The 22,433-nt window shown below is 39.6% G+C and overlaps 1 protein-coding gene across 4 annotated transcripts in view; it reads right to left on the bottom strand.

Annotated features, from left to right (window-relative positions):
* FANCI (FA complementation group I) overlaps positions 1-22,433 on the bottom strand; it is a 105,432-nt gene that overhangs the window by 20,418 nt on the left and 62,581 nt on the right. For all 4 annotated transcript variants that reach the window (XM_045058809.1, XM_045058810.1, XM_045058811.1 and 1 more), the window contains exons 15-21: positions 13,322-13,452; positions 12,777-12,847; positions 10,940-11,054; positions 9,365-9,487; positions 4,318-4,386; positions 1,527-1,628; positions 369-542 (exon numbers count right to left, since the gene is read on the bottom strand). In XM_045058809.1, coding sequence (XP_044914744.1) covers positions 369-542; positions 1,527-1,628; positions 4,318-4,386; positions 9,365-9,487; positions 10,940-11,054; positions 12,777-12,847; positions 13,322-13,452 — 785 coding nt within the window. The remainder of the gene's footprint in view (positions 1-368; positions 543-1,526; positions 1,629-4,317; positions 4,387-9,364; positions 9,488-10,939; positions 11,055-12,776; positions 12,848-13,321; positions 13,453-22,433) is intronic.

Here is a 22,433-nt window from a genome sequence, read left to right on the forward strand (position 1 = left end):
AAGCCTGGAGCCTGCTTCGGGTTCTGTGTCTCCCCCTCCCTCTGCCCTCCCATGCTCATGCTCTGAATAATAAATAAATGCTAAAAAAAAACTTTTTAAATAAATAAATAAAATTTTAAAGAAAAGTCAATAAGCAGGGTGCCTGGGTGGCTCAGTTGGTTAACCGTCCAACTCTTGATTTCAGCTCAGGTCATGATCTCATAGTTTGTGGGATTGAGCCCTGAGTCAGGCTGTGCATGGAGCCTGCTTGGGATTCTCTCTCTCCCTCTGCTTCTCCCCTGCTTGCATGCACTCTCTCAAACTTAAAAAAATTAATAAGCTATTAAAACAGCCTCCATCGTTCAATAGAGCTGAGACTTAGCAATTACCAGTTCAAAGTCCTCTAGCTCACTCTTAATCATTCTGCTAGTAATAGATTCCAATAGGTCCTCCAGGTCTTGATAGACCCCCTCTTCCTCCTCCTCCTCTTTTTCCTGCTGTGGGGGCATCACTTTGCTCTTACACCAGGCCAAACAGTGTTGGACACAACATAACAGATAATCCTGTAGAAGAAAATAGTAAACATTCTTGAGTGTTTAACTGAAGGAGGCTGTTGATAATCAACATATAATTCTAACCTATAAGGCTAAAGTAAGTTATTTTAGCCTATAAGACTAAAGTAAGTTATGAATAACTTACTTAAGTCAACCTGAATTAAAACTGGAAAAAGTTAACTGAACTAACAAAGGTATTCTTGCATTCTTTCCTGACCTTTTCCCAAAACTGGCTTTGCAAGTAGTGGGCACCTCAGAATGCAACATCAGAATGTGCTATTTCTGATCTAGTGGAAACACCATGAAGCCTGGTTGTGAAGTTAAATCCTCTCTGGCTACTGAGTCCCAGAGGCTGTTCTGAAGACAGGAAAGGAATCGTTGGGAGACCAACCGAACATCTCCACCTCATGGCACAAAAGGCCCATTTATGGAGGCAGGATCTGACAAATGAAAGACCACCTCCTTCCCCATCATGGGCTCTAAGTTGCTTGGCGTGGTGGAGCTTCAGTTTTTATTTTCTCTTTTTCCTGTCTGAGGCTGGATAGTAAGAATAGAAAAACAACCTGTCCTAGTTCCCCTGAGGGTTCAAGAGTGCCAATTCTAGCTCTGCCTAAATCATACACTCCCTCCAGACTAATGAAGCAGGTCTCCTGGGTTCATCTGCTACCGCGTGACTTCCTTTCCCCATTCCACAGTATATTTAGTATATTATATAGTCAAAGAGGCACAAATGGGAGATGAAATGCTTCCTGGGGGAGGTGATGGATACCTTGATTTTGTAAAATGTGAACATGGAGATATCTTACCAATAGATCCAAGGTTTATGATGGGTAAGAAAAGATAAGGAGGGAAGATTTAAGAGTAAAATTTCATTGGGAGTACCAGAAGAGTGCTTTCAGGAAAGGTATCTTCCTGAAGACGGATTCTTTCAACAGGGTTGATGCTTTTACTTAACAATAAAAATAATGGTTATAGGAAGAATAAAAGTCTCACCAGTGGTTCTTGTAGACAGATTCGATCTCCTTGGGTTAAAATACAAGCTTCCAATTTCAGAGGTGGCAGCACATCAGGTTTTGGCTCATAGTACTGTTTTAACTATGTGTGGTAAGGAAAAAAACACACCAGGGCTCATGAATGCTTTTTCACTTCTTTAACTGGTCCAAGTAATGGCACCTTTAATGTTTAACACCATCTAAGACCTATTTCCCAAGTGTCCAAAGAACAATGCAACAAAATATGTGTTGCTTTGCCTCAACTCATCCTTTACCCTTGCTTTAGGCATCATGTTGAGATCTTTCCTACTCCATTTCCACTAACTTTCTCACAAAACATCGTGCTCTCTCACATCAATTCCTAAACCTACAAACCTACAACCTAAAGCAATCAGCATTTCCAATATAGTTTGATAGTTAAGAATATATAAATAAGCTCTAGAGTCAGAATGGCTGAGTCCAGGTCCCAGTTAAGACTCATGTGTTAATACTTTTGGTAAAGGCATCCATACCTTCATTCCTCATCTGTGATGAAATATTATTACTATAAACATATGAGGCTGTGTAAGAATTAAACATGCCAATACATGTAAAGTGCTAAAAACACTACTTAGCACAAAATAGAGACGAAGAAATGTTAGCTATTATTTCTCTCCTTTTTAGAGTCTGCACAATTTTACTGGTACACATACTAACCGGAGTTGGGAAGCAGTGTTCCATACCTTCAATCAATTTTCTATGCTTGTTAAGTATATGAATGTTGATGGGCTGATTATAACAGTTTGAAAAGATACACTATAGTTAATAGGATATAAATTTTGCATAGGATCAGGCTTGAGGCCCAATGGCAATCTTTAGATAAATAGTATAAGGACCTTCCAATAATTTCTACACATCCGAGATCTTAACTTTAAATGGAGCTTCTTCAGTATTATAACAAAAGTAATGACATACAAAAGTAGGGGGGATGGGGGAAAAAAAGAGAACTTTCTTTTTAGCCGAGTGGTGGACAGGAAAAAACTGCTACCTCCAACCTGGAGTGGTTCTTTTTCTTTTTTTTCTTTTCTTTCTTCTTTTCTTTTCTTTCTCTCTTTCTCCCTTTCTTCCTTCCTTCCTTCCCTTTCTTTCTCTTTTAAAGTTTATTTATTTCTTTTGAGAGAGTGGGAGAGCATGCACATACATGGGAGAAGGGCAGACAGAGAGGGAGAGTGAGAATTCAAGCAGGCTCTGCGTCATTAGCAAAGAGCTCAACATGGGATTCGATCCCACGAACCGCAAGACAACAACCTGAGCCAAAATTAAGAGTCATTGGGACACTCAAGCCCCCAGGCACCCGAGCTGCTTCTTTCTTTGGTCTCTCCCTGCCCTCTGAGTATGGGGGCCAGTTTCAGATCATACCTGGGAAGCTTCGAGAGAGTTACAAACCAAGAAACTCTCAATATATAAAAAAGGTTCAAATACCATATAATAAAATATTACTTTGCTATAAAAGGGAATGAAGTACTTATAAATGCTACAACATGGATAAACTGAAAACATTCAGTGAAAGCCATCAGTCACAAAAGACCACATATTGTACAATTCCACTTATATGAAATGTCCACAACAAATCTAGAGAGAAGGTAGTAGATCAGTGGTTGCTTAGGGCTAGGTGGGTGGGAGAAGAATGAGAAAATTAGGGGGTGTTAGCTAAAGGGTGTGAGGCTTTCTGAAGTGATGAAATAAATGTTCTAAAATCGATTGTGATGCTGGCTGCACAACTCAATGAATACACTAAAAACCAATGAGTCGTACACTTAATTTTTTTTATTTTTTATTTTTTTTAAGTAGGCTCTATGCTCAGCGTGGAGCAACATGGGGCCTGGACTCAACCCTGAGATCAAGATCAGAGCTGAGATCGAGAGCTGGATGCCCAACTGACTGAACTACCCAGGTGCCCCAAGCTGTACACTTTAAATGGGTCAACTATATGGTATGTAAATTACATCTCAATAAAGGTATTTTAAAAAATAGATTCGGGGCGCCTGGGTGGCTCAGTCGGTTAAGCGTCTGACTTCAGCTCAGGTCACGATCTTGCGGTCCGTGAGTTCGAGCCCCGCGTCGGGCTCTGGGCTGATGGCTCGGAGCCTGGAGCCTGCTTCCGATTCTGTGTCTCCCTCTCTCTCTGCCCCTCCCCAGTTCGTACTCTGTCTCTCTGTGTCTCAAAAATAAATAAACATTAAAAAAAAAATTTTTTTTTTAAATAGATTCAAGGAATGCTTAATGAATAAATGTTGAGTGTAAATGGTCTTATTTATGCCAGATATTCTCCAGCTGAACTCGTTTCGTAGTGATCTTTTGAAATCTTTTTTTTGAAGTAGTTTAAAAATCCTTTTTTAACCTGAAAAGTACAGAATATAACCCATGCCTCTGTAACCTAGATGTAATACATCCATATTTTGCTATATTTGTTTCACATCTCTCTATTCTTTTAGAAGTAAAACAAACAGATACAGCTGCTAATAGCCCTTATACAAATGGTTCTTCAAAAGGTCCTTCTGACTTAGGGTGCAGACTGAGAGAGAATATACCTGAGAGAATAACTGTTAAGATGATGCAAAAGGGCAGGTAGGTAAGTAGTAATTAAAACATCAGGACAGCATCACATACCCTAGGCATGTTCATAATGTACCAGTGTACTATTTGGGAATTATTCTATATTTTGGAAAGTCCGGAAAATGTCAATCACCTCTCCATGTATTATTATCTATTCTCTATATCCATAAACATATAAAATAAAATAAATGTATTACCTGTGAAAGTAGAGTCTGCATGATTGAATTAGCCAGCTGAGAGTTCCTTCTAAGGACATCATAGAACCCCTAAGAGGAATCAAATAGAGAGTAAGCTCTTTAACAGGTACGCTAAGTTCTAACTTTACTTTTTTTTTTTTTTTACTTTTCTTACTTTTTTTGAGAGAGAGCAAATGAGCGAGCATGGGTGCCCGCAAGCACAGACCAGCAGGGGAGAGGGAGAGAGAAAGAATACCAAGGAGGCTCCATACCCAGTGCAGAGCCTGACACAGGGCTCCATCTCACAATGCGAGATCATGACCTGAGCTGAAATCAAGAGTCAGACACTTAACCGAGTGAGCCACCCAGGCGCCTCTGGACAAGCATAACTGTAAACATTAAAACAAATTTTTTTTAAACAATACTATTTCTTTACACTATTTCTTAATTCTTTGAAAATGACTGAAATTATAGAGAAACGACTCAGAGAGTTTAGCTTATTTGCCTAAAAAGAACTAAAGAAATCTTTTTTTTTTAATTTTTAATATTTTATTATTTATTTTTGAGAGGGGCAGAGCATGAGTAGGGGAGGGGCGGAGAGAGAGAGGGAGACACAGAATCCAAAGCAGCTCCAGGCTCCGAGCTGTCAGCACAGAGCCCAGAGCCAGACGTGGGGCTCAAACTCATGAACTGCAAGATCATGACCTGAGCTGAAGTCATGATGCTTAACTGACTGAGCCACCCAAGCGCCCCTAAAAAGAGATCTTTGATCACTGAGAACCAGATTAATAAACTGACCACAATCATCATAATTTTTAAACAACAGGTCATTTCTGGATTTGGAGTACTTTGCTCCTTTACAGTCAAGAATGTTCTAGGTCTTCATTCTTTTGTCTCATCCTACATTAACAGCCTTCCCTTTTAGGACATTATTTCCACTTAGTTTCCAGCGCTTCAAAAATGTCTCCTGGCCCTGAGCACTCTAAATGACTGTGTGATATTTCTTCCCATCCAGTATTTCCCATAGTTAAAAACTACTTGGGGCGCCTGGGTGGCGCAGTCGGTTAAGCGTCTGACTTCAGCCAGGTTACGATCTCGCGGTCCGTGAGTTCGAGCCCCGCGTCGGGCTCTGGGCTGATGGCTCAGAGCCTGGAGCCTGTTTCCGATTCTGTGTCGCCCTCTCTCTCTGCCCCTCCCCCGTTCATGCTCTGTCTCTCTCTGTCCCAAAAATAAATAAACGCTGAAAAAAAAAAAAAAAAAAAACTACTTAAGTTAAAATCTTGGGTTGGGGGGGGCCTAGGTGGCTCAGTTAAGCATCTGACTCTTGATTTCAGCCAGGTCATAATCTCACAGTTCGTGGGATTAGGCCCTGCATGGGGCTCTGCCCTGACACTGTGGAGCCTGCCTGGGATTCTATCTCTGCCCCTCCCTTCATGTGTGCTATCTCCCAAAATAAATAAATAACTTAAAAAAAAAATTTAAATCCTGGGGAGAACTTTCTTTTTGGAACTGGGAAAAAGACTGTATGGTTCATTTGTGAGAAAAAGTAAATGAGAGTTGACCCCCTAAACATTTTTTTATTTAAAAAAAAAAAATTTTTTTTTTAACGTTTATTTACTTTTGAGACAGAGAGAGACAGAGCATGAACAGGGAAGGGTCAGAGAGAGAGAGGGAGACACAGAATCCGAAACAGGCTCCAGGCTCTGAGCTGTCAGCACACAGCCCGACACGGGGCTTGAACTCACAAACTGCAAGATCATGACCTGAGCCGAAGTCGGACGCTTAACCAACCGAGCCACCCAGGCGTCCCAACATTTTTTTTTTTAATTTTTTTTTTTTCCAACGTTTATTTATTTTTGGGACAGAGAGAGACAGAGCATGAACGGGGGAGGGGCAGAGAGAGGGAGACACAGAATCGGAAACAGGCTCCAGGCTCTGAGCCATCAGCCCAGAGCCCGACGCGGGGCTCGAACTCACGGACCGCGAGATCGTGACCTGGCTGAAGTCGGACGCTTAACCGACTGCGCCACCCAGGCGCCCCCCATCATTTTTTTTTTAAAGAGAAGACACAAAGGAAAATTAGTGTTAACAAATATTAAATTTTTAAATAATCCAGTGAAGAAATGGGCAAAAGACATGAACAGACACTTCTCCAGAGACGACATCCAGATGGCCAACTGACACATGAAAAAATGCTCAACATCACTCATCATCAGGGAAATACAAACCAAAACCACAGTGAGATACCACCTCACACTTGTCAGAATGGCTCACATTAACAACTCAAGCAACAATAGATGTTGGTGAGGATGCAGAGAAAGAGGATCTCTTTTGCATTGTTGGTGGGAATGCAAGATGCAAGCTGGTGCAGCCACTCTGGAAAACAGTATGGAGGTTCCTCAAAAATCTAAAAATGGAACTACCCTACGACCTAGCAATTTCACTACTAGGTATTTATCCAAGGGATACAGGTGTGCAGTTTCAAAGGGACACATGCACCCCCATGTTTATAGCAGCACTATCAACAACAGCCAAAGTATGGAAAGAGCCCAAATGTCCATCGATGGATGAATGGATAAAGAAGATGTGGTATATATATACAATAGAGTATTACTCGGAATCAAAAAGAATGAAATCTTGCCATTTGCAACTATGTGGATGGAACTGGAGGGTATTATGCTAAGTGAAATTAGTCAGAGAAAGACAAAAATCATACGACTTCACTCATGTGAGGACTTGAAGAGACAAAACAGATGAACATAAGGGAAGGGAAACAAAATTAATATAAAAACAGGGAGGAGGACAAAACATAAGAGACTCATAAATATGGAGAACAAACAGAGGGTTACTGGAGGGGGTTTGGGAGGGGGAATGGGCTAAATGGGTCAGGGGCACTGAGGAATCTACTCCTGAAATCATTGTTGCACTACATGCTAACTAATTTGGATGTAAAATAAATAAACACATACATACATATATACATAAAGTATCATCATCAAGGAAATAGTCATCTGCCCTACACCCTGCAACAAGTATGACCAGTGTTGATACCAACACATGAAGAGTTTTTACAAATCGATGATGTGACGTCTTTAATGAACAAATGAACACCAATATCCTAATAGATTAGTCCATGATCTGTATCAAGTTAAGTTTTAAAATTTGGAGCTACATTCAGTGCAGATTCTTTTTTGCATGTGGAGGACTGCAGAGAAGAGTTAACACAGTAGATCTGAGACTGTCATCCTTAGTAAAGCCTGCTTGCAAGATTGCCCCTTGATGGGTGGCTGGGAATCTGGCTGGTAAACTGTCCCCTACACCGATAAAAAGCTTTCCCTAAATGACAGAAATTTACTGTGTATAAACTGTACAATGTGGTTTATGCTGAATATTTTTATTTTCTTCTGGAAGTTTGGAATTTGGATATATGCTAATAAGCACAAGTGCCTATGTAAACCAGCACCCCGTAAAAACCTTGGGTACCAAATCTCTAATAAGCTTCCTTTACTGAGGAATTGTTATCTACTGATGTGTTGACACAACTCATTTGCTGAAGGAATTAAGTGCATACTGTGCAATCCCAGCTGGAGAGGATTCTTAGACGCTTGCACCTGGTTTCTTCCTGACTTTACCCTACGTATCCCTTGCTTCTGCTGATTTTGCTTTGTATCCCTTAACTAGAATAGAGTTAGCCATGAGAATTAATATATGCGGAGTTTAAAAGTCCTCCCAGAGAAATCTTTAAACATGGTGGTTTTGGGGACCCCCCCCTCCAATACAATAAACAATTGTTCCAGTACGGCTTGTTGACAAGATCATCCTTTTTCTACTAAATTACCTTGGGATATTGGTCAAAAATCCACTGAGCAACTTTATACTTTTTCAATTGTCTTGATCCTTCTAGGTCCTTTACATTTTATTTTTTTTAATGTTTCTTTGTTTTTGAGAGGGGAGGGAGGGGGAGGGGAGGGGAGGGGGAGGGAGAGGGAGAGGGAGAGGGAGAGAGAGAGAGAGAAGAATCCCAAGGATGCTCCAAGCCCGATGCAGGGCTTGAATTCATGAACTGTGAGATCATGACCTGAGCCAAAACCAAGAGTTAGACACCCAACTGACAGACACCCAGGCACCCCTAGGTCCTTTACATTTTAGAATCAACTTCATTTCTGTCCAAAAAATCCTGGGATTTCAGTTGGGACTGCACTGAATCTACAGACTTTTTTGAGACTAAAATTACTAGAAATACTGTGCTGAGCATTTCAATCTATAAACATGGCACATCCTTCATTTACCTTTTCTTCTTTAATTTCCCAACAATATTTTGAGGTGTTCAGTGCACATATCTTGTACATTCTTTGTTAAACCTATCCTTAAGTGTTTTATTTTTATCTATCATAAATTTTTTTTTGATTTCCAATTGTTCACTGCTAGTATAAAATTGTTTTCTGTATCCCACCTTACTAAACTTTTTTGTAGATTCTTTGCTGTCTACATACAGTGCAAATCAAGACAGCCACATTTCATCCTTTCAAATCTGTATGCCTTTATTTCTTCTTCTCGTCGTATTGGATAGAACCCTCACTATAATGCTGAACAAGTATCTTTATTCTTGACTATAGGGAAAAACATTTAGTCTTTCACCATTTATTTCAGACGCAAGTTTCAGATTCCTTTTATCAGGTGCGGACATTCCTTTTTTTTTTTTAATGTTGATTTGAGAGTGTATGTGTGCATATGTGTACGTGAGCAAGGGAGGGGCGGAGAAAGAATTCCAAGCAGGCTGTGCACTGTCAGCACAGAGCCTGACGTGGGGCTCGACCTCAAGAATGGTGAGATCATGACCTGAGCCAAAATTAAGAGTTGGATGCCCAACCAAATGAGCCACCCAGGTGCACCTCAAATATTCTTTATGATTCCTCACCTTAAACAACCTTTTGGCTAGCCATCACAAAACTACCAATCCTAACTGCATCAAGGAAGAGTGAACTGTACTTTTACAATCAGAAAACACTTACTAAAATAAAAAGGATTATTAGTTGAGGGTTGCTATATTTCTTCCACTCTGATTTACCTCATAAAGTATGAGTCGAACATCAGCCTGCTGGCCTAAGCATCTCCTCAAACTATCCATGATCTCAAGGCAAAAAGTTTCATTGGCAACAGAATTGTAACGGCTGTGAACATCCACGTGGACCTGAAAGGAAGAGAGGCCAGTTCTTGTATATTTTACCAAATTAATTTTCACAAAGAAGGTAAAATGAGCCTGTGTTCTTGGTCAAAGAAACTTAAATTTAGCTTTCCCCATATGCAAAAATCGTCAGTAGGATGTGATAAGTGTCACTCTTATTCTGGTTTGGAGTAAGAATTTTCAAGCATTTCAACAAAATTAACTCTTCTCTATCCCTTAAGATCTTCCTTGGCAATGTCAGATGCTTAGGATGGCACACAGATGATTTCACCACTAGAATCCAGTAGTCTTAATATACTTGATTATACTTAAAAGGTCTAAATGCTTCCTGAAATATTTTCAGGAGCTAGCACAATCTAGCTCTTTTTGCTTCCACAAAATCCTCAGAGTTTTATAGGTAGGTAATGCTTAGTTTAGAAATGGACAAGACAAAGAATTACAGCCCTTGTTTTAAATAATAAATCCAGTAACTATAGACCAAGACTCCTAACCCTTACTTACTACAGGCATCTCAGTGAGGTAGTTAATACTGACAGATCAAATCCTAGCTCTACCCTTCACTGCTTACATCACCTTGGGCAAGTCATTTAACCTTCCTCAGCCTTAGTCTTCTTATTAAGATGTGGATGATTTTAACAATACACTAATGACACCCACTGTTCCTAATATTTAGTCTGTGCCATATGTTATGAACAAGTTTTTTGGAATCACACTAGAGCAACAAAGGATTCCTAATAAGATTGTTTCATTAATTTGCTATTTACAAATCACACAGTACATAATTTAAATCAAAAAAAAAATTTTATTGCTCCAAAGTCTGAATTACCAAAATACTGTAAAAAGTCTTATTTTCTCAGATTACCAGGCTGTGCAAAGTAAATTAACTATTAAAAATGGGGATAATAATAACATCTAGACTCAGAGGATTACCAGGAAGATGAAATGACATAATAAATATAAAACACTTAGCACACCACCTAGCAGGACAAACCACAAATGCGAGTCACATTGCTAATTCAAAATTTTCTAGTAGTCAAATTCAAAAAGTAAAATGATGCTGGTGAAATTAACTTTAACATTTAACCAAACATATCAAAACTATTTCAATATGTAATCGAAATTAAAAATAACAAGCTATTTTCCCTTACCTCACACTAAATCTTCAAAATGCAGCATGCATTTTACACATACAGCGTGACTCAATTTGGCCAGACACACTTCAACTGAGCATGCAGTTCAACAACCACACTGAGGCTAGTAGCTACCGTGGTGAAGAGCACTGTCTAGCACACAGCAAACCCATCATTTTAAGTAAGTGTTAGCTGTTATCACTGCCATCATCATCAGACTCTGTTTCAGGGTCATTTGTACAACCAGAGCAGGAGAGAGAAAGAACAGCATACACATCACCAACTTCTGCACGAATGCACACGACAACCCAGCGTTAACAGTCCTTACCTGGCTGGCACCGATGGACTGACTGCACTGGGAGGAGGACAAGCTGCCCAAAACCTTAAAGTTCTTCAGAAGCAGCAAAAACCCAGCAACTGCAGCTTTTCGGGCATCAAGCTGGCTAGCTCAGGAACAGACAGAGAAATAGTTAACCAACAATATTAGCTTCACAGGAATAGGTTTCTGGGTCAGAAAAAGTCAGTTACCTCTGTACAGAAAAGGAAGATGAATAAGTAATGAAGCACAGAGCAAAATAAAATAAATTTATATACTCAAAATAAAACATCAGCTGTTCACAGCAGTTAGCAGTAGAGGAACTCAGCTGATTTCTCACTATCTAGTTAACCTCATGACACGATCTATACTTTCTTCTATGTGGGGAACAAGAGTACTGAGAAGCTATACAATGGGCCAATAACTCAAATATTAAGTACTAAGTAGGATAGAAACGGCTGATTGTCTGAAGGACCACTTCCCTTCTTTGCAGAGGAGTACAGTGCTTGGCGCCTTGTAATCCCTCCATCCAGAAAAATGATACATTCATCTCACTGAGGCTCAATGATCAATTCATGGGGGAGATGTTATGACATACAAACCTTGGCCTAGCAGACATACCTCTAGGTAAGGAATAACAAAAAACTGTCAACTCTACAAGAGGGATAATAGTATATACTTGCTGGTTGTTCCTCTGTATATCCACAAACACATTATAATAGAGTCAATGTGACATCAACTGAGCATCTTAGGGGTGCCTGGGTGACTCAGTTGGTTAAGTGTCCGACTTGGGCTCAGGTCATGATCTCACAGTTCATGAGTTCAAGCCCCGCGTTGGGATTCTGTGTTGATAGCTCAGAGCCCGGAGCCTGGAGTCTGCTTTGGATTCTGTGTCTCCCTCTCTCTCTCTGCCCCTCCCCCACTTGTGCGGTCTCTCAAAAATAAGTAACCATTAAAAAAAAAAAAAAAAATTGAGCATCATATATTTAAAGTACCAAATGTTTTCCACCTATTACTGGTCCCATAATACTTTTTGGGAGGTAGTAATATCATCTTTAGCTTATACACTAAGAAATAAAGGAAAAGAGATCAGGACGCATTGACTAAGCCAAAAAATACCTGAGACCGCTTAACAATTTAGTCTACAGTCACTAGACCATAACTCAATATTCACTAGAGTGAGTTTCTTGAATATTTTCCTAATGAAGATGTTTTCCTTTCAAGAACTCTTGCCAGCTGGCACTGCAACCTTGTCCTGAAGTTTATTCTAGGGGTGTACAGCAGAGTACCTAAGATCAGAAGCTCATATTCTAGCTCCACAAACCTTTGTTTGACTTCTGGAAAGTCACTTATCTTCTCTAGGCCTGAGTTTCCTGATCTGTATGGAGGAGACTGTAATAATTCTAACTTTACAGGTTACTCTGAAGACTGCATGAGATAAAGAACCCTGCACGTAGCACAAGGCTGTGCCTGATGAAAGCTGTTCTGTTGGGTTAGACATCTGCAGGACCACTGTGAACAGGCTGTACAAGGAGACGGCAGAGAAGATGGTGAGTAACATGAGAAGGCACTACTTCCAGGGCGCCTGGGTGGCGCAGTCGGTTAAGCGTCCGACTTCAGCCAGGTCACGATCTCGCGGTCCGGGAGTTCGAGCCCCGCGTCAGGCTCTGGGCTGATGGCTCAGAGTCTGGAGCCTGTTTCCGATCCTGTGTCTCCCTCTCTCTCTGCCCCTCCCCCGTTCATGCTCTGTCTCTCTCTGTCCCAAAAATAAATAAACGTTGAAAAAAAAAAAATTTAAAAAAAAAAAAAGAAGGCACTACTTCCCAGGGTCTCACGGGATTTTCAATACCTGGCAAACATGGCTTTCCGAAGGACAAGTATCAGGGAGTCCCTCACTGACATGCTGACCTTGAGAAGGGGCTGAAAGACAAAGAAGAAGTAGGTAGAAAACCCCCCAAGTTTATTAGCCTTTGCTCATTTCTACCCAAAACTGTCACTATTTGGCTTATATAAGGAAATTTGGTTCTGTTTTTACATACATGTTTCAATGCTTATTACACTTAGTAATATGGACAACAGCATACTTTGAAATACTAAATTTAAACTAATTGTGAAATGCCTTTAAACCTATCATCATCAAATTTCTAAGAGCTTTACAATTATCTCACTAACTTGACAATGAGTCATGGGAGACACAAGTGTGCCAGGAAGAAGGGGGTACACTTAGAAACAGAGTCTCGCTCGGTGCTCATGCACTTTTAATACAGTTTTATGCTTCAAAACCAAGGAATACAGGATTTCTCAGACATTTATATTTATGAAGAACCACATCAGACTTCCATTAGGCAGTTCAACCTCAGTTTTGCCAAATTCCTTAGGAGTCTAAAGACTTACCTGCACTGCCTTCAGCAGCCCTTGTACAGTTTGAAGCGGCAGAAAGGATAAATAGTCAAAAGTTTCTGTGACTTTAGCAGAACAACTTTGAAGAACTAAGGGTGCATACATGATGATATTTGAAAGCAAATCTGAAAAACAGAATCTATAGTGAGTTGTCTCAAAAACTACAGATATTTCAAATAAATGAAAATTAAATATGGGAAAATAAATGATAAAAGGTTTTTTGTGTCTTTTGTCAAGTATACTGCAATAGCAATTTCTACTGATCCTATGGTCAGTGTACTTTTTCTATGGTCAGTGTAACTAGGATATACTTCTGAAACTTTCTTTTGTGATAATATTAAGATTATAAAAATTTATCTAAAAGAAGGGAAGAAATCTGTTACAGTGTCAAGACAAGTAGCATACAATATCTTCATATTTCTAAGCTGAAGTCAGTATCTGTGAACTTTTATATTAGGTTTTTTTTTTTAATGTTTATTTATTTTTGAGACAGAGACAAACAGAGCATGAACAGGGGAGGGTCAGAGAGAGAGGGAGACACAGAATCTGAAGCAGGCTCCAGGCTCTGAGCGGTCAGCACAGAGCCCGACGTGGGGCTCAAACTCACGAACCATGAGATCATGACCTGAGCCGCAGCCGGACACTCAACCGACTGAGCCACCCAGGCGCCCCTTAAGTTTAGTTTTGAGCGAGCGAGAGAGAGAGAGAACAAGCATGAGTGGTAGAGGGGCAGAGAGGAGTGGGGGGAGAGAGAATCCCAAGCAGTCTTCGCACTGTCAGCACAGAGCCCGATGCAGGGCTTGAACTCACAAACTATGAGATCATGACCTGAGATGAAATCAAAAGTCAGACACTTAACCGAGTGAGCCACCCAGGAACCCAGCTACGAACACTTATTAGTGCAAGTATAGTATCGTCCTATAAGGAATATACAAAACCACACAAACATGATCTCTCTTCAAGAATTTTAATTAGGAGTCATAGAAAAACATATTTTGAAAGCATGAAAGAGATAAATAATGGGTCAACATCAAATATCTAACAATCGCAAACATTTTATTGCCTAGCAAATATTATAGAGGCTAAACAGGAGTTCAAAGGAAGAAGAGATTATTATGAGTTGGTGTGCTTTAGAAGAGTGAAGAGAAGTATTTAAGCTGGGTTCTGAAAGAAGGCTGACATTTAGATGCACCAAGAACCAGAAAGGGCTACTAGATGTAAAGGGAAAAGTATGAGGAAAAAGAAGTATAGGGCATATTCAGAAAAGGGGTTGGAAAATCCTGTGAAGTGGGGGTGAAGAATTCATAAAAATAAATAAGTGAAGTTAATGGTGAAAAGGCAGGATGGATCAAACTGTCAAGGACTTGAAGGGCCAGGATAAAGAGCTGATAATTTATAAGGAAGGTACTGGTGATTTCTGAGTGATAGAGTGGTATTTTAGTAACACCATGTGGTGGCATATGCAGGCTGACTTGCTGCAGAGAGAAGAGAGCAGGGAAATCAGAACCTATGGCAAAAGCCTAAATGCAAGGATGTAAGGCTGCAAACCAGGCAACAGGTGAGAAGGAAGGGCACAAAAATGAAGACAAAAGTAACAGAAAAAAATGAAAGAACTTAGGTACCAAGTTTGAGCTAATGAAAAGGAATTCCAACTTCTGGACCTTGGAGTCAGGCTTCAAATAATAGAAATATGAACTGAAAGTGGACTTTGTTGGAAGGAAACTGTATTGCATTTGAAATAAAAGGAAGAAAAACCTAAATGGAAATATACAGCAGGAATGGGGGCACTGAACCAAGGAATGAAGACAGTCTTGACATAAAGATTTAGGAGCCATGTCCACTGAAGCCCACAAAAATAAATGAAGTCATGCAAAGAGGTATGACATGTACAAGGAAAAGAATGTGTAAAAAGAGCAGACCTCTGCTTCCTACCATCATGGAGAAACAGTGACTAGATTTATCCTCCCACTTTAAACAACAATAACAAAAAGGGCCAAATTATATTAATAATTTTCAGACACTAGACAAGCAGGGCAGGCCCATGGTCCCCCAGAGAAGGGAAATAAATGGGGTATGCCTTAGAACTGCTCCATCTTACCGCCTAGAGAGTTCCTAGGCAGCAGCACAGAGAGGGGAAACTCCGAGCCCAGTGGTCTTCCCAATTTAAAGAGATGGAGGTGGGAATTCAAAAAGCCAAGGCAGCAAGAACTCACAGGGCAGAGTTCTAGAAAGGAAAGAGCTACACGGGAAGAGGGCCCTGGAGATGTGTGAGAAGCCCCCTGTGTATGTCAGTTGTGTTCTGGTAGGTGCATGATTGTGAGGAAGCTACCAGAAGCCAAGGGAAGACCCAGCAGCAAGAAGCAGGCAGATCTATTCTCAGAGGTCACAAAAGACAAATAATAGTTCACATTCACAACAACCACAGTGGAGACACCTCATAATATACAAGGTTCTATACTTAGGCATTTGTGAAACCTAACTAGCCTGAGATTAAAGGCTACCTGGTCTTGCTTAACACAACATAATCATCCAAATGATTAAATGTTTTCCAAAAGATTTAAAGCTCAAAATTATTTGAAAGAAAAAAAAAATCCATGAAATTAACAATGTAAAAATTCATAGTGTCTACTATCCAATCAAAAATTACAAAGCATGCAGGGTCTCCTGGGTGGCTCAGTCAGTTAAGCAGCCAACTTCAATTCAGGTGGTGATCTCACAGTTTGCGAGTTCTAGCTCCACGTTGGGCTCTGTGCTGACAGCTCAGAGCCTGGAGCCTGCTTTGGATTCTGTGTCTCCCTCTCCCTCTGCCCCTCCCCTACTCACATTCTGTCTCTCTCAAAAATGAATGTTAAAAAAAAATATTTAAAAAAAATTACAAAGCACGCAAGAGGTGGGAAAATATGACCCACGATGAGGAAGAAATAAATCCATAAAAACAAAACAGAAATGCTACAAATAATAAGATTAGTAAATAAGGATATTAAAAAAACTAAAATAAATATAATTTATATGTTCAAAAAAGGTAAGGGAAGCATGTTAAGGAGAGCAAAAATATGAAAAAAGATACAAATCAGATGTCTAAAGATGAAAAATTAGATTGCTGCACAAGATCTGGGAACTTGAAGTTATAGCAGTATCAACTGTCTAAAAACAGTAAAGAAGACTAAAAAAGAATCTGTAAGCTATATAGGCAATGTAAAGCAGCCTATTACATATGTAATGCAGTATAGGGGTGGGAGGAGCGTGTGCTGGTAGGAGGGAGATGACAGAAACGTTTTTGAAGAAATCGTATCTTGGGGTGCCTGGGTGACTCAGTAGGTTGAGCATCCAACTCCTGATTTTAGCTCTGGTCATGATCTCACAATTCGTGACATCAAGCTCCACCTCGGTCTCTGTGCTGACAGCAAGGAGCTCACTTGGGATTCTCTCTCTCCATCTCTCTCTACCTCTCCCCCACTTATGTTCTCTCTCTCTCTCAAAATAAACAAACATTTAAAAAAAGAGAGAGAGTATCTCAAAATGTTCCCAACTTGATGAAAAACACAAACCTACAGATTCAAGAAGCTTAACAAACTCCAACCAGAAACATGGAGAAAACTACACTAAAGCACATAAATTGCTTAAAACCACTGATAAAGAAAAATATATATATTATATAGAAAGGAACAAAGATATGAATGAAAGCTAACTAATTAGAAATGATGAAAGCCAAAAGAACAGTAAAGTAACATCTTTGAAGTACTAAAAGAGGGGCGCCTGGGTGGCTCAGTCGGTTAAGCATCTGACTTCGGCTCAGGTCATGATCTCACCGTCTGTGAGTTCGAGCCCCACTTCAGGCTCTGTGCTGACAGCTCAGAGCCTGGAGCCCGTTTCAGATTCTGTGTCTCCCTCTCTCTCTGCCCCTCCCCTGTTCATGCTCTGTCTCTCTCTGTCTCAAAAACAAATAAACGTTAAAAAAAATTAAAAAAAAAAAGTACTAAAAGAAAAAAACAAAACCCTGTCAATTTGGAAGTCTATACCCAGTAAAAATATATTTCAAAAAACTAACACTAAAGACTTTTTATGACACACGAAAAGAATTCAACAACAGCAGATCAGTAGTATAGAAAAATTTTTTCTGAAGAATTTGGCAAACATTTTTTTTTTCTATTTCCAGTCTTTTGAGGCAGACACAGGTTTACATAGAATGAAGTTGATTCTAAGAGCACACAAAAACTGAACACAAAGAATAAGACTAAATCCAGCAATCCAGAGTGATAGGAGTGTAAGACACTGAGCAGGTGCACTGGACAGAAGACTGACTGTTCAAGGTGGCTACCAACAGTCAAAGACTAAAGTCCCCACTCTGTAGGAGTACAAAGCTTAGTGTCTGAACAGTGGAGTCTATATTTGCTCCTTGAATTCTAAGCAGTATATGAAAGTTAATGGCAGTTGGACAGAAAATAATACTGGATAGAAATCTAGACACAAACAAAGGGAAAAAGCACCAGAAATGGTAAACACATGTGTAAAAGACATTTTCTTATTTTAAAAAATTCTTGGGGCACCTGGGTGGCTCAGTCAGTTAAGCATCCAGCCCTTGATTTGGGCTCGGGTCATGAGCTCATGGTTGATGGGTTTAAGCCTTGCATCAGCACAGAGCTCTCATGGGTTTCTCTGTCTCCCTCTCCCTCTGCCCCTCCCCTACTTGTGCACATGCACACTCTCTCAAAAGTAAATATTTTTAAAACATACAATAAAAAATTCTTGAAAGACACAATTGACTGTTTAAAGCAAACATAACAATGTAGATATAATTCAATAAACAGAGAAGTAAAATGTATGAGAATAGCACAAAAGTCACAAGGGCAGAAGTTAGAAATGGAAGTTATTTGTTGAGGTAGAATACTAGAAGGTAAACTATAGTAAGTTAAAGTATCATAAACCCTAAAGCAACCCCCCCCCCCAAAAAAAAAATTTAAAAAAGAGGTAGAGCTAATCAAATTGAGCAAGACAAAATGGAATTTAACAAAATTTTAAAAAAGCAATCTAAGGGCACTTGGGTGGCTCAGTTAAGCATCTGACTCTTGATTTCAGCTCAGGTCATGAGATTGAGGGCTGCATTGGGCTCCACGCTGACAGCACAGAGACTGCTTGGGATTCTCTCTCTCTTGCTTCTCGCATACCCTCTCTCTCTCAAAATAGATAAACAAACATGAAAAAAAAAAAAAAAAACCTCAATCCAAAAGAAGGCAGAACAGCAGAAAAAAAAGAAGAACAGATGGATAAAACAGAAAACAGCCAGATGATAATTACATTACATGTAAATGGAATGCCCTGATTTAAAGTTCATGATTATCAAATAGGATTGAAAAAGTAAAACACCTTTGTATGTGGTCTACAAGAAACCCTTGCCAACTATAAAGACATAAGTAAGTTAAAACTAAAAAGATGAAAAAAATATACAATGTTGCCACAGATCAAAAGAAAACCAGGGAAGTTGTATTAATACCAAAGTAGACTTCAGGGGGCACCTGGGTAGCTCAGTCAGTTAAGCATCCAACGTCAGCTCAGATCATGATCTCACGTTCTGTGAGTTTGAGCCCCTCGTCGGGCTCTGTGCCTCCCTCTCTCTCTGCCCCTCCCCAGTTCACACTCTGTTTCTCAAAAATAAACAAACATTAAAAAATAAATTCAAAGTAGACTTCAAAGCAAATATTCCCAGGAACAAAAAAGGTCATTTCATAATGATTAATGGGTCAGTTAGCTAAGAGGACATAACAATCCTAAATGAGTATGCCCCTAATAATAAAGTTTTAAAATACATATAGCAAGAACTGATAGAACTAAAAGAAACTGACACATTTATATTACAAAGTCAGAGATTCAACACTCATCTTAATAGTTAACAGAATAATTAGAAGAAAATATGTAAGAATACAAAAGACCTGAATCATCTGACTTAACTGAGTTATGGAAAACTCCACCTAACAACAGAGTATGTTTTCTTTTTTTTTTTTAACATTTATTTATTTTTGAGACAGAGAGAGAGAGAGAGAGCATGAACAGGGGAGGGTCAGAGAAAGAGGGAAACACAGAATCGGAAACAGGCTCCAGGCTCTGAGCTGTCAGCACAGAGCCCGACGCCGGGCTCGAACTCAACAGACAGCGAGATCGTGACCTGAGCCAAAGTCGGACACTTAACTGACTGAGCCACCCAGGCGCCCCAACGTTTTCTTTTCAATAGCACACAGAACATTTATCAAACTGAACCATATTCTGAGAATAAAACAAGCCTAAGTCTCAATAAACTTTAAAAAATTCGTGTCATAGGGGTACCTGGCTACCTCAGTTGGAAGAACATGCTTTTTTTTTTTTTTTTTTTTTTTTGACAGGATGCGAGTGAAGGGGAGAGAGAGAGAGAGAGGGAGAGAGGGGGAGAGAGAGAGAGAGAGAGGGGGGGGGGGAGAGTTAAAGAGGGAAGGAGGGAATATCCCAGGAGGGGAAGAGGGAGAGAGAGAAGTGAGGCTCACCCAAAGTGGGTCTTGTACTCACCCTATGTGGGATTTGAACTCATGAGCCATGACATCATTACCTAAGCTGAGTCAGACATTCACCGACTGAGCCACCCAAGCACACCCCCGCCTTTTTTTTTTTTTTATGTTTACTTTTTGGGAGAAAAAGTATGCAATTCTTGATCTTGGGGTTGTGAATTGAGCCCCACATTGGGGGTAGAGATTGCTTTAATTAATATTTAAAAATTCATGTCATAGATAGTATTATAACCACAAATTAGAAATCAACAACAGAAAAATATCTGGAAAACCTCCAAATATTTGAAAGCTGAACAACATACTTCTAAATAACCCATAGGTTAAAAAAAAATAATAATAACTCATAGGTTAAAGAACAAATCACAAGGGAAATTGAAAAGTATTTGTAACTGAAGAAAATTAAAAACAAAATTTATGGGATATAACTAAAGCAATATTTAGATGGAAATTTAGTTTAAAGCTCATATTAAAAAAGTTTCAAATTACTGACCTAAGCTGTTTCTTTTTTTTTTTTTTAAAGAGAGAGAGGAAAAAGACTGTGAGCGGGGGAGAGGGGCAGAAGGAGAGAAAGAGCGAGAGGGAAGAGAATCTTAAGCAGGCTCTACACTCACCGTGGAGCCCGATGCGGGGCTCAATCCTGGGATCCCTAACCAAAATCCAGAGTCGGATGCTCAACCAACTAAGGCACCCAGGTGCCCCAGTGACCTAACCTTCTAGCCAAAAAAAAAAAAAAAAAAAAAAAAAAGGTTAAACCCAAAGCAGTAAAAAGGAGACAAAAAAAGAGCAGAAATAAATGAAACTAAAAACAAAAAAACAGAGAAATTCAGTGAAACTAAAAGCTGTTTTTTTGAGATCAATAAAATTTTGGGGTGCCTGGGTGGCTCAGTCGGTTAAGCGTCCGGCTTTGGCTCAGGTCATGATCTCACGGTTCGTGAGTTCAAGCCCCGCATCGGGCTCTGGGCTGACAGCTCAGAGCCTGGAGCCTGCTTCAGATTCTGTGTCTCCCTCTCGCTCTGCCCCTCCCCTGCTCGTGCTCTGTCTCTCAAAGATAAATAAACATTAAAAAAAATTTTTTTTTTAATAATAAGACTGATGAATCTCTTGCTTCAGTGGTAAGAAAAAAGACAACGCACATCACAGCTATCACGAATAAGAAAGGGGACATCAATATAGAACCTAGAGTCATGAAAAGGATATTCTCAACAACTTCATGGCAATAAACTTGGTAACTCAGGTGAAATGGCCAAATTCCTTGAAAAACATAAACTACAAATGTTCTCCCAGAGGAGTGAGATAACCTGAACAGCCCTGTTTTATTAAAGAAATTGCAGTTAAAACCTTTCACACAAACGAAAGGAAACTTGGAGCACCAGGAAGAAAAAGCAATATAAACCTCCAGGTAAATGTAATAGGCCACAAGTTGACACTCTTTCTGTAAAGGGCCAGACAGTAACCATTTTAGGTTTTATAAGCCATGGTTTAAATGACAACTGTTCAACTCTGCTGGTATAGTGTAAAAACAAGATAGACAACATGTAAATGATGGAGTGTGGCTATATTCCAGTAATACTCTCTGTACTCTGAATACTAACTTTTTCAGAGGACATATTATTCTTTTGATTTTTTCAACCACTTACAAGAGCAAAATGAACCCAAAGCAAGCAAAAGCTAAGAAATAAGAAGCAGATATCAGTGAAATTGGAAACAAACAATGGAGAGAATTCACACCAGAAGCTCATTCTTTGAAAGATTAGTAAAACTGACAAGCCCCTAAGTTAAATCAGTGAAGGAAAAAAGATGCAAATATATCAGGAATGTCTTGATTTGCAGGTGACACGATCTCTATTTAGAATATTCTAAGGAATTGCCAAAAAGCAATTAGAATAAGGTTTAACAAGGTTGCAAGATACAATATCAATATAAAAAGGCAACTATTTCTACACGCTAGCAATCAGAAATAGACATTTTTTTTTTTAATTTTTTTTTTCAACGTTTTTCTATTTATTTTTGGGACAGAGAGAGACAGAGCATGAACGGGGGAGGGGCAGAGAGAGAGGGAGACACAGAATCGGAAACAGGCTCCAGGCTCCGAGCCATCAGCCCAGAGCCCGACGCGGGGCTCGAACTCCCGGACCGCGAGATCGTGACCTGGCTGAAGTCAGCGCTTAACCGACTGCACCACCCAGGCGCCCCAGAAATAGACATTTTTAAAAATATCATGTACAATAGCAATAAAAATATGAAATACTTAGGGATAAATCTGACAAAAGATATGCAAGATTCACACTGAAATCTAGAGAGCACTGCTAGAAGAAATTAAAGACCTAAATACATGGAGAGCTATACTGTGTTCAGGGATTAGAAGACTCAGTATTGTTAAGATGATGTCTCCTAAATTGATCCATTATTTAAGGCAATCTCAATCCAAACCTGAACAAGTTCTTTATAAAAATTGACAAACTAACTCTAAAACTTATTTGGAAATGCGAAGGACTTATAGTAGCTGAGACTATTTTGAAAAAGAGTAAAGTTGAAGGATTTACACTATTTGATTTTAAAACTTATTACAAAGG

The sequence above is a fragment of the Felis catus genome, chromosome B3, assembly GCF_018350175.1.
Source record: "Felis catus isolate Fca126 chromosome B3, F.catus_Fca126_mat1.0, whole genome shotgun sequence".
NCBI classification, from domain to species: domain Eukaryota; kingdom Metazoa; phylum Chordata; class Mammalia; order Carnivora; family Felidae; genus Felis; species Felis catus.